General features: G+C 40.0%; 1 protein-coding gene across 17 annotated transcripts in view; it reads left to right on the top strand.

Annotated features, from left to right (window-relative positions):
• LOC135485357 (synaptosomal-associated protein 25-like) overlaps positions 1 to 13,014 on the top strand; it is a 54,653-nt gene that overhangs the window by 6,180 nt on the left and 35,459 nt on the right. For 7 of the 17 annotated variants that reach the window (XM_064767272.1, XM_064767276.1, XM_064767271.1 and 4 more), the window contains exon 1: positions 8,083 to 8,634. The exons of 7 other annotated variants lie outside the window; for them this stretch is intronic. In XM_064767272.1, coding sequence (XP_064623342.1) covers positions 8,443 to 8,634 — 192 coding nt within the window. In that variant the 5' untranslated portion in view covers positions 8,083 to 8,442. Of the gene's footprint in view, positions 1 to 3,142; positions 3,150 to 8,082; positions 8,635 to 13,014 lie in introns of those variants that run through there. 3 more of the 17 variants (XM_064767285.1, XM_064767287.1, XM_064767283.1) reach the window with 3 other exon arrangements.

The raw sequence follows: 13,014 nt of genomic DNA, 5'->3' as shown, positions 1-13,014 counted from the left end.
GCATTTTAAAAAATAACACTTTCAAGTGTCTGCATGACATGAGTAATGCATTTTAACCATTTAAGGACTGATTGGGCTTAGCATGTTTAGTGAGAAACAATATGAACAAATCTGAATTCCAAGTATCTCTTTATCCAAGTTTCTCCTCATCCATTCCTCGGGTGGTCCTGTACGTATCATGCTTTTTATTGCCATAAAAGAGGTTTGTAAAGGGGACTGTGAATACCTTGAGGAGTGTCTCGTGTTGGAAAGAAAGCAGATATGTTCCCGCATGTAAAAGGAGCCATTGAATGGGAGCAACTCTGCCCTGTGGTAGCTATTATCATTAGCAGCGAAGCTGAAATGTCAAGCTTGATTGCTTCACCATGGATACCAAGCGAACAACTGATGGAATATGGATGCTGTAGGCGATTGATATTCTTACTCCAAGGGTTTTGTATCACTGTATCTCTCCATCAGGACATTCCTCCATCTCTCCATTGGGAACTTCCTCCCATTCCAGCACCAATGTAATATTCCCACTGGAAGGGAACCTCGCGATATGACTAGGATGTTACCTCCCAAAGTGGCGATAGTTCTTGACTGTATGATACCGTGGGTCAGAACAGCAAGGTGTATTTTGTGGTCTGTATCTGGTTAACATTCGGTTTAGTTCTATTGATCATCTGTGAACCACAACCGCCTGTGAAGAAGAAGAAATGACGAATTGGTTGATCGATTTCCCAAAGGAAAAATCAATTCTCAAGGGTGATTAGGAATCGAGAAAACTGCTCATCACACTTGCAGTGACGTCAGCATCGTGAGACAGGTGTTGGATCACTGCAAGTGCAATTATACCCCAAGGCTATGATTGGAAAGGTTAGGGTTGATCTTGTTGAAGAAGAATATAGTTGAAGGCAAAACTATGTATTGTCATCTACCGTCATGACCGTTAGATTCAGAGATGAAGTCTTGGAACTCCCATTTGCCTTGCTGGTGTGTGTGTGCAGTGTGCATTAACTCAAATTACCGCATATATACGCTGATACACGCCAACGTTGTCATACTCATAATGCACTTTTCTATCTGACATGGTGCTTGGGGAATTATCTCGCAGAATCCAGGTTGCTGATTGTGGCGAGGTGGTGAATATCTGATATCAAGCAAGACGTGCACTGTATGCCAAGCAGTCATGTTGTTCGGGGATGGAATCTATTCATTGCCCATCACTTATCTTTTTTTCCCTGGCTGTCTTCATTATGGTCTTTTTTTCATCTTTTGACTGCATGAAGATGGTTCTTCTTTTGTGGCAAGTTATGGCTTTAGAGTGGATTGTTGCTATCCAGCGGCTACTTTCGCTCCATGCTGTTGACATACCATGAATTTATTGCTATTTTGTGGCTTTGCTTTTCACCCATTGAGTCTTCAATCCCAATTCTGAGCATGACTCACCACCTCCAGCAGGCATTGCAGTCACTTCCAGCAGCACAGTTCTATGCTATCCAGAAAAATTTCACGTCATGTCGACATCAACTCAGATTCTTTCAGCTTTAGAGAGAGAGAGAGAGTAAAACTGAGGAATATCTTCCAGTTTTCTATCAATGACAATGGACGTCTTATTCGATTTGAAATTTTTGTCTCCTGTGGCTCTTTAAAGCTTAATACATTGATTTTGGTTTGATATCCTCAGTTCAAAATCAATATACAGTGCAATTTGACTCTGTGGGTGTTATCGTAAAGAATAGATCTTTGAAGGGGATACAAGAAATCAAAGAATCTGATGGGGGAATCTTTGTCAATAAAAACCAAACTTTGTTCATGCTCAAAAATGGTTGCTGAGCTGAGTCCAGAATGTGGATGGATACTTCTTTGATGCAGACAGATGCCGCTAGCTCATATGATTACTTCCCTGTGATCTCCTCTTTGCTGGTGAGGTAATCTCCTCCTCTTGTCTGCCTTGTCGGTCATCAATTCACGTTTAATGGTGTTGCAAAGGTCACTGAAGGTCGTTGGAGATGCACAACGCTTTGGGCATTGCAACTCATCTGGTCAGCGTGGGTCACATTTTAGGAAAAAGCTGCACTCTAACTGACACGAGCAAGCTATAGCTCACTCAGAAAATGTTCTCTCTATATTTGTGTCCAGGTCCACATGCTGTTGAATATTTTACAAATTTAAAGCTCAAGGACAAGACCCCCCCGAGCAGTCCAACCGAACGCCAACATGAATTAACGAAGCCGCCATGTTTGAATTCATCATTGCCATTCAGCAAAACGATTATCGGTGAACTGCCAGTTGGCCAATAATATTACATAAAGAAAACAAGATGTTTTGAAATTAATCGATATCACAAGGCATAATAATGTTCATGTTTGGCAAAGACTGAACTATGTCTGATAATAACCTGGGGAAAGAGAGGGTGTTGGATCGAGGGGAATAGGATGTATTCTGACTGAAAATGTTCAATTCTCTATCTCTCTCATGTTCCAAGACAAGAGATCGAACTCAGAAGCTCTGTTTACTGGTACCCCGCGAACAATCTGCCTACTCATTTGTGTCCCAAGCAGGTCACAATTAGAGTCAACTACCACCAACCCCCTTGACTCTGATAGATCTTGGGTTAAGATCAAATCCTACGTGCTCAGACTATTGGAATGGTATTTAACAGAGGTGAGACATGCCACGGTGGTTTGAGAAGCAGTATGATGTTGAGTAGGCAGTACATCGACATAAGCATTGTCAAGTTGAATGCCAGGTTGCCAGTGCAGTGTTGCTGATCTTCAATACCACTCATATGTCAGGGAAGAGCACAGCAGTGCTCAGAAGAAGTCACATGTCGATCTAGTGAACAAGATCAGGAGCTTGGTGTACATAAATTACCTCTTTGGAGCCCTCATTTGCCCTTCTCTCTATCCCTCTGACTTCGCATTTGTGTCCGAGCAGGTTAAAATCAGGTACAATTTGACGAGACAGATCTAGGCTTGAGACCAAGTCCCCAGGTGCTTAGACTGTTGCCCTGTTGGAATAGTATTGATCCGAGGTGATACTTGCTATACTGCAACAAAAGGTCATCTCATATCTGTGGCTAAAACCTGTCTCATATCTGCGGCTGAAACTGGTAATTGCTTGCTTGCAGCATCTGTGATGTGTGATGAACACCACAGATGAGTGATTATCGTCGCATGTGATTTAAATCACAATTTAGATTGCTTCTTTGCGGGGTGGATCGGAAGTGAGACATGCTATATGGCCTGGAGTCTCATGTACATGTTGTTGGCGGCATAAGCATTGTGGGGTTGAATGCTCTGTTGGTTGCTAAGATGAAAGATGAAGCATTGCATCAAAGCTGACCATGAATCTGCCTTTACATTTTCAGTGCCATTTCACAGCATCTGGTTAAATCTTGAGTGTATGATTCGATTGAAGTGTTGATAGCTGTTTCCCTCAGACCTCATGAAGCTACAGAGCATAACCTAACAAAATATAGATGGCAGCATCAACTGGATCGCTACTAGCTGCTTTTAATAATTCTAGGAAATGCTAATAGTTGATTTAGCATAGTTAGCATATTCTAGTATAGATGGAGCTGGCATCAATCCGAACTTTGAATCGCGTTCGTGGAAATTGCTGTTGATTTTGTGTGTTGAATTATAGATGGACCTGGGGTAGACTGTTAGCGGTGTGTCCATTATAAACACAGGGCACTATATACTTGTTTCTTTTCTATAGATCCTCCAGATGGAATATTTGGTCAATCTGTGCTTCTGCCTTGAGCAGTTTTGGTCAAATAGGATAAGATTATGAAATGAAGTCAGATTCGTGGAATCGGCCAAAAATCAAGAAAATCGAAAATGTGTCTTAACTCTTGACTATGTGTTAGGACGGTACTCGTTTTGAGGGTAAGAAGGGCACAAGGGCACCCCTGGGTGCAGCATGGCACAGCATTCTTCTGAATTGTACCAAGGCGTAGCTGTGGCAGCTGCCATATGACCCCGTGATTGCCCAGACTGGAAATAATTGAAATTGGGTTTCCCTGTCCAAATTCCATAGATCTTATCTTCAGAATTGCCTTTCTTGTCTATGATATGTCTGTTGCCGCGAAAGTCTTGTAAAATCGCTATATGAAGCAAGACAGATTTGGTGGTTCTTGAGAAATTTTGGTAGCTGTGTATGTCGTGAATTAATAGTAGCCAACTTCAACATGTTCCAAAACAGGCAAATAATTGAACTTGGACTCTACATCTACAACAATTTACATTATTTATCATGTTTTTCGATCGTCCCGCATGGGAAGTTGTAGTCAATGGCTTATAAAGCATGCAAGCCGATCTCTGGTGAGCGGCTGCATGACTCAATCCATAAATGTGGTGCCAAGTTATTCATTGCGTATGTAACAATAAATAAAGCATCCGTTTGCCCATACTGATGCATACTTAATAATGTAGGTTTGGAGAGTTTGGTGCCGCAATGATTCGTGCTATGGTATTGATTTGGAATAAGTCACCACGCGGGTAGCAAAGCGTTTATGTGTATCTTTGTATCGTGCTACATAGAGTAGCATACGGACAAGCCCCATACTAGGTCCCGCTAGCAGTTTGGCATATGGAGAATATTGATTTGGCATGTGAAAAATGGGCTCTGCTGTGACCTTGCTTGTGCTAGCTCTTGGATACTGTGACCTGACTTGCATTAACTTGGAGTCTGGCCAAAACAAAAATGGCACCTAGAGGGTGCAAATGATCATCCAGGCTTGGGCATGAGAATGTTACATATTCGATTCTCAGGCCCACCTATTTGTGTAAGACCTTGGGCATATAACTTTGCTTATAGGAGAATGATTATTGGTGATTTAAAGAGTGGACCATGGTAGGTTTTGGATGCTTTGACCTTGCCAATGCTAATTTTAAGACTGGTCCGCTATGAGTTTTAACATTGGTACTATTTCAAGCAAGACATGACAGTCTTGCCGTCATATGCCTGCAGCATAGAACAGAAAAGATCTAACTTTGAATAATGTGTTTCCTGGGGGACATCATCAGACACCCAGGAATCTAATTTGGAATGCCTTGATAGAATTACGTTGCTTCCTACGCAAAATTTTACCTTAAAAATGGCAATTAGTCTAACTTTATTAAGGAGTGTGTTGAACATTATTTTATTTTACACTAAACGGGCAAAAGTTTGATAAGGTTAAGCAATATATTGGCTCATGGTGAAAGACTATTACATAATATTATAGCAATATCTAATGGGAGCATTTTGCCATTTATGGAACAGATGAATATTTTACGCAGTGAAGTTAACTGGAATTATGTTTTTATTACTCGGGTGTTTATACACGTTACTGTTTACTTGTAATGTGTACTAAGAAACAACAAACTTGGGGTAATGATGGTTCCTTTCACAAGGGTTAATCAATTATTTACATTGATTGAGTAGTACAGTTAAGAGCTGTAGCTGGTGGCGTATTGCGATGATGTAAGAGCAAATTAAAGCACAAAGACTGGATTTACTCCGATTATTTCTGATTAATTTCGATGTAAGTTATCGGCTTGGAGATTGTAACTAACGCAGAGCCTGTGGGTGCAGGAAACGATGACAGATTCCCCCTCTTATGGATTCGTACCCCAAAAGCACTTGATTGACAAAACATTTCTATAAAGTGATTTTTCCCACTGTTTGGTTTCATTTCAGCAGATTACAATGGAATGGGGCCATGTTTACTTGAGTAATAGTCTATCATCCCCATCACAGTAATGAGCATGTCCTGCAGATTCCATATGGTGTTGGGACATGTTAACTTAAGTAATAGGGGTGTTGTGTTAGTCGATCATCCCCATTACAGTAATGAGCATGTCCTGCAGATTCCATATGGTGTCGGGACATGTTACCTTGAGTAATAGGGGTGTTGTGTTAGTCGATCATCCCCATTACAGTAATGAGCATGTCCCAATTCCTGGTGTCCATTGAAGTGGCATGTTCTATCATATGAAAGGGTAAGAGCCAAAATGACCTATGCACCACAAATGATATGTACAGATGAAAGCATTAGACCTTCAGCTCACAGACACGGAGCAATGATACAGCTTAATAGCTGTTATGAATATTAGACTAGATGTAAACCTCATAATCAGATGGCCTGAAGTGGGTAGCGCATGTTTAATAGTACCAGACAATCAAGGGATGGATTACTTCTGAATATTTCAGTGGTGATGTCCCTGGGTGTAAATACAACAATCAAAACCATTTGGTGGCAGCAAGAGCTTTAGATTTAGAAAGTTTTTTGGCTTCAGGGGAGTTTTGATAGGGGGTCAATCTCTGTTTTGGATTTGATAAGACATTTTGAATAAAAATATATGACTTGTAGAGAATTGAAGCAGAGCAAAAGTTTGTTTCTAACATTAACAATGCAGGAAGGTTGCAAAACCGAGGCAGAGTAAAGTATGTTGGCAGTTACTTACAGCTGAAACCAAGCTATGTGCATCTCCCAACGTGCCATAAACATTTGGTTTAGAGAGGGAGTTATTTTTATAATCCGTGTGAGCGGGACCAGTGCTGAGCTTGTTACTCGATGTATCCCAAACATATGAGAGAGGAAGTGTCATCAACGTTGCATACCAACTCCAGATTGATTTTCTGACAACACCACAGTTGGTTTTTTCCCCGTTATGGCATGATGAATTTCAGATTTGAAAGGTTCTTTGTTTTGTTGTTGCACGCATGTGTGAAGATTCGCTAATAAATTATTCGACAAGTTCTTTCCCAACTTGAAGTCGACGTCAATTATGAATCGCTATAGTACTTCAGGGATCTCTCTCCTATTCAGCGTGCTTGCTAACAGTTTTTCGATAATAGCCCGCATTTATGTATGTCTCGCTATGCATCTGAGGCACTTGATGTCCAATACAGCTCTCTCATTTATGTTAGCTTAGAATTTAGGAGATGAGTTCTGTTTATTTGTATGTTCAATATGATTGATACGTTCGGTGCCACAGGGGCAGACCCAGCCAGGTTAAGCTTATTGTTCAGTGACTCTCATTTGCACCATTAAAGAGATCAGATGAGTTGTGTTTCTGATATTTTGGTCTGTTTGCTCGATGACATACATGTAACAGAGTTGCTTGAATGCGGCTGCATAGGGCTGCAGGCAGCATTTGGACCATAGAGTTAACTTGGATGGATTTTTTTCCATTTTATCACTGGTTTTCTCCTAGGATTTGCCTGTTTTCAGACGAACCAGTCAACCCTGTATCAGACCACAATGCAGAACTCTGTGTTGATGACAACGTGTCACCAAGAGAATTTATGTTATGCAGAAATAATCAAATTAATTTGAAGTATGAATTATGTGATGCGATAGACAGACTCATCTGCTTTGAATATTTTGTGGTGTTTTAGCGATGAGTCTACACAAAAGATTGCGCGCATTCAATAGACACATGTATGTAAAAAATGTATTGTGGGGAAAAGGAATGAGAATTTTTAGGGGTTGGGTATTCCAATTCTGTAAACTGCGGAAAATCTGCTTGTCTTTTATTAAAACTGAATTTTCCTCCTCTGAAGACTAGAATTCTGGGAGATACAATGTGGTGAATGTATGTGCCAGATAGGCTTTGGCAATGCATCTATTCAATAGAGGTAAAAAAGGTCAAATACGGTGACTATTAAGTGGGACTATCTTAAAAGAAGCTTTATGAAGACCAATCCTAACACTAGAGAAAGTGGTACAGTAGCGGTTCTCTTGGGACCTCTCTGACAACTAATTCCCGTGATTTCCAGCGGGTATATCCTGGCTTTAAAGCATTATGAATTCCAACACTGCTTGAATAGGATGACTAAGTAGGATTACCTTAAAAGCTTTATGAATACCAATCAAGTCATATAGGGTGACAGGGCAGGACTATCCAACTTAGAGGGGCGTGTATCTCTATTATGTAAACCAAGCTTGAAGGGGTAAACCCATAAGTGTAATCTCATATTATGACTAAAATTAATGAGATGTATACCTCAGCGCCAATGCAAAGCTACCCATTATTTGAACGGTCAATACTTGAGCGAGCGAATGTGTCGCTGCTGTAGCAGAGTCATTCAGTTGCTAGCCTCCAATGATTACGCTAAGCTATGGCGCTAGCAGTTGTAGCGATGCTATATAACGGCATGACTAGCTCGCAGTAGTTTTTATGGATTATTTGTGCTGTTGATCCTTGGATACATTTATTCAGAATTCTTGGCCGGGATATAACACAGTTTTTGTCGGGAGCGTCTGACGAGGATCTAATGTGATATTTCTCAATTTTAGGATTTAATTGCAATATTGATGGATAACTAACTTAAATAGAAAAGATACATGCTGCCTGGATATCTAACTTATAAAGATACGCTTGGGATTAAAAGTTAACACTGGTGTGACCCGGTGTCCAAAAATACATCTTCCTCGCACGTTTTGGCTTTACGACTTATACGATGCTTTCCCTAGTAGGTGCTCCGGAGATCCCCGGGCTGAGTGGCCTGGGTGACTTGACTGGTGGGTTAGTACCCGGGAAGGCCCCCCAGAAAGAAGCAGAAACCAATGGAGAAGCGCCTGTCATATTGCTCAGTCCTGAGGAACAGGAGAAACAGGACGTAGTTAACAAAATCGATGATGCCGTCAATGAAGTAAATATTTTTTCAAGTCTTAGACAAATTTTCATGAATTTCAATTTTAAATTCTATATACTTTTCTCGAAAAAGCTTCTTGTAAAAAGATTTATCTGACAACTTTTTTTCTTCGAAATATGCATATTTTTGTTTTAGTAAGGTCATAAAACTCATAACTTTTTGGCCCCTATTTGCCAAATTTCTGCTCAATATCAAAAGGGAATCTTCATCCAGTGTTGCCATTCTATAACTTTCATTATATTTTATAACTTTCTCCATATAAACTATAACGTGGTACAATTATAACTTTCACAGTATACAAAACAGCTGGCAGTACACATTGCTGCACACTTAGGCTATAATTGTACCAGCTTACCTTACATTTTTAGTCTCATTCGTTTAAAACATATCTTGCTTCTGTCAAAGCAACATACATTTTCAACTGTTCATTCCTTTCTTCATAAACATCTGCATTTCCAATTCTTACATCAATTCATACTGTAAACTTGAGGGACATTCACTGAAATAAATAGCAGCAAAATCTGAAAAGAATACTTTTATGAACATATAGTGCTGCAAAAATAAATATTATATGCTTAACTCTTACAAGGCGGCACAAAAATCTCAAACAAGTGAGCACAATGAAAACATTAAAATTTTGAATTTCCTTCTGTAAATCAAAGTATGTTGGTGCTAATCATACTTTCAACTATGTACAAGACGAGTGTGTTAAATATGGGGGAGTATGTTTAGTCTACCATCAACTATTATTATAACCGGTATTATTCAGATTTAGAACCAGGCAACTATCGAGTTGGTTTTAAAAATTGTGATTGTCTGTATAGGAACGACCCTGACATTTTGTATAATTGTTAGATCTTGAGTGAGTAAATACAATGATACCATATATTTGATTGTGATGCGTTTCTAGAGTAGCATCCTGACAATTAGTCTACGTAAATGTTTCATTACATGAATATTCTTTCAAATTTCTTTTGACATGTACTGTAAACAACTACATTTAACTGCATGTGATAGTTTATTACTTGCATGTAGGTCAACTGGCGATTGATGAAAGTTAGGGTAAAATTTAAACGCTCTCTCCTCTTAATGGTTTCAGAATTGAAACCAATCTCTCCTCGTTTTGTCTTCATGAATTGTGGATATCAAAATTTATTGGTGATAACAGTCACTTTGCATTAAAGTATCCATAATGCCTCGTTATTTTCCTGTGTTGGTGGGAATTGTGCAATGTGCTGCAAATATTGTATGTGCTCGACCTGTTTTGATGTGATATTTTATCTATTTGGCTCCGGTTTGTGGCCGACTAGCGTGTCTAGTGACCTCAGAAGGGCATTGGCTTCATTTTGAAGGCGTCATATTGCTTTGAAGCTCTAGCCAAAATAGTGCTGCCTATGATGAACCAGTACTCTTGAGATGAAATGTTCATGACACTACCTACAACTGTAGTGAATCTGGTTTGCAGCGCACTTGAGGGCCGAGGTCTATTGTGTCGTTCAGCTGGTCAGCCAATCAATAAGAATAACATCAGTTCTAGGTGATATCTGTTGATCATGTAACTTTCCCCCCACAAACAATAGAAACCATATTCCGTCCACTCCAAGCAAATTATTTCCGCCTTCCTTTATTTGTTGACTCTGGACCAAATGCCCACAATTCGTCTCAACAAATTAACTAATTCACTAATTAACCAATAGTAATGTTTGAGATGTTGATGGTTTGAGTACATGGTGTGACCCTGTAAATATTTCATTGAATCAAGTAACTGGCCGCTAATCTTCTTAGTTAAGTCATTATGTAATGCATGTAATGAATTGCAATTGTAGCCATATTTGCTATGCAGTGATCATGACTTAGCTATACTACTGTCCTACAAACCTCCCAAGAACGGAATAAATTATGCATACAGCGGTAATCATGTGTATTATCCTTTAGTTGTGCACAGTACTAGCTATAAGTAACCCCGCTTGCCTGTGAAAATATGCATATTTTCCAGACTCAAGATGTTCAGTATTCCTGTCTATTAGGGGGTGTGAGCTATGTAAGCTGGAGAAGAAGACGAATGTTAAAATAACCATTTGAGTATTCTTCTATATTTTGACTCTCACTTTTGTCATGGTGACGCTTCATCTAGAACTCAAGTCTATCGGGTTTTACTGGTCCACATCCGTTGCAAGGTACTGCACTTTCAAGCCATAATGCAATATGGAGATATCTAACCGTTTAACCGATGGCATTATTCCATGGAAACCACGCGGGAATCAAACGCAATGGAAGAAAGTGGTGGCCTTGCGGGGGTGGTATGTTGACGTGCTAACAATAGTAAGGAGTCTGGTAAATATACATATTGACGAACACTTGAGGATGAGAGGGTTGGATTGGATGTTATATTATGTATGGACTAGCACTTTAAGCGGGCTGAAATCGTTCATGCGTAGGTCAAAGTTTCGATGAGATGGCATTTGCTGGTCAAAAATAGTATAGGAGATGCTGGTCATTTGTCATTTTTTTGTGACAAAATGTTCCCATCGGTCATGGTGACTGCTCACCACTCCCTGCATAGTGACAACAACGTCAATCTAATGAATTATAAACAGTTTCTCAGTTTTTTCTCCATAGTTCTGAAAGACGTAATTCCACCGCAGTAAGTACATATATCCAGGCCAAGTAATTACAACCCCTCTGCTTTGAGGGAATGAATGCTTTGAGCCACATGTTTGTGGTCAATCATGAATTTGGACTAATCCGGCCAGAACATCAAAACCTACTTATTGACAAAATTGCTGTTGCCTTGGCGATTGCTTGGGTAAATAATCCGGTATCAAAGGAGGGTGTGCAGCTTCTTTCTCGACCAGCTGTATGCTCTCTACCATTGTCACCCATCACCGCCCAATAATTGGCCTCGCTAAGATGGAGGGAATGTTTATATGCAGATACTGCATGGCGCATCATAAGCTTCTTCACATTGGTTCCTTGACAACCAATCTTTTAAAGTTGAGTATCTTCAACATTTCACACTTGTGACAATAGATCTGGACTACTCATAAGGATGGAAACATCGGAAAATTCAATATAACCTCTCTTTATGGTCACCCTTGGCACTGACGAATGCTGTAAAGAGAGGTGTCCTGATTACAAAGGTCATATTGCAGGCAAAAGCAAAAAGGCAGTTTGTACTTCATATTGAACTCTCTGCCCAGCTACCAACTGTCTGTTTTGGGATAAGGTCCCCAGCATTGATTTGTTGGCAGTCACTTGATAGTCCTCCACAAGGCCACTATAAATTGAAATTCTACTGCGCAGCCAAATGACATTGTCTTCTTAGAATTGTTCCCATCAGTCAAACCAACAACACCAACTGAGGGATACGAAATAATGCACTTGCCAATCTAGAGGCTGATAGCATCGCATTTATTCCCCGACTAACAGATTTAACATGCTTCCCGTCTGAGAATTTGTTCCTCTGATCAATAAGTTCTGGAAGTGGCACCCGGATGGTCATGACATGTCGACCATCTGCATTATCAACCCTTTTGTTTGTGGTCATGGTGTCAAAATCAGCAGAGCCGTATAGGTGGACCTATATGGGAGGGTGTCTGTATATGTCCTTATAGGTTCACCTATAAGGACACTTCTATTGAAAAGAGACCAGTTCATGAAATTTGCATGGGCCATCTTTAGTCACATTTCTGCTGGCCACAAAATAGACCTTTGAGCCAAAAGAAATTAGAAATGTAATCTGCTGAAATGAAGATTGGTGACATAAAATTTTGTTGGAAATTATGTAAATGGCGAAAATGTAGACGCGTAAAAAGTTATAGGTTATAGTGTATTGGAAAAGCTGCGTGCTCTCGTGATGTTCGGGCTTGTTGTTCTTGTCAGAGTTTGCTGAGATGTTTCCCTGCTTCCGGTTGCTGGCGTGTTGGAATAATGGAGTAACAAGTCAAGTATTGGCCGCTCTCTGTTCTGGCACAAGCCGTGCTTTTCACACTGGTCGATCAATAAGGAAGATGACTATACATGTAGATGAAGTCACAATGTCCGACACTCAGACACCAATGTAACAATATGTCATGTCTTTACATCACCATGAAGCCACTGATGTAAACAGGAATCAGAGATACGTCATTGACGCGAGAAAAATTATGTAAAACTACACTTGGTGTCCAGATTGTTTTTCATAGCTCTTTGAGCCAGATTGGAAGGGCATTAAGGGCATGGTTGGTAAATGAATTTGATGCCTGGTGTAGAGTTCCCATGGTTATATTGGTGAATGTGGCTATGCTGGCAATAATTGGGGGCAAAGATGGAACCAAGACATCACAAGTGTGTGGTTTTGTATGAAGTGTTTTGGAGACATTCTGTATTGAAATCGCG

The sequence above is a fragment of the Lineus longissimus genome, chromosome 3, assembly GCF_910592395.1.
Source record: "Lineus longissimus chromosome 3, tnLinLong1.2, whole genome shotgun sequence".
NCBI lineage: Eukaryota > Metazoa > Nemertea > Pilidiophora > Heteronemertea > Lineidae > Lineus > Lineus longissimus.
The sequence above is the reverse complement of the archived record's forward strand: the minus strand, read 5'-3'. Positions and strand labels throughout refer to the sequence as shown.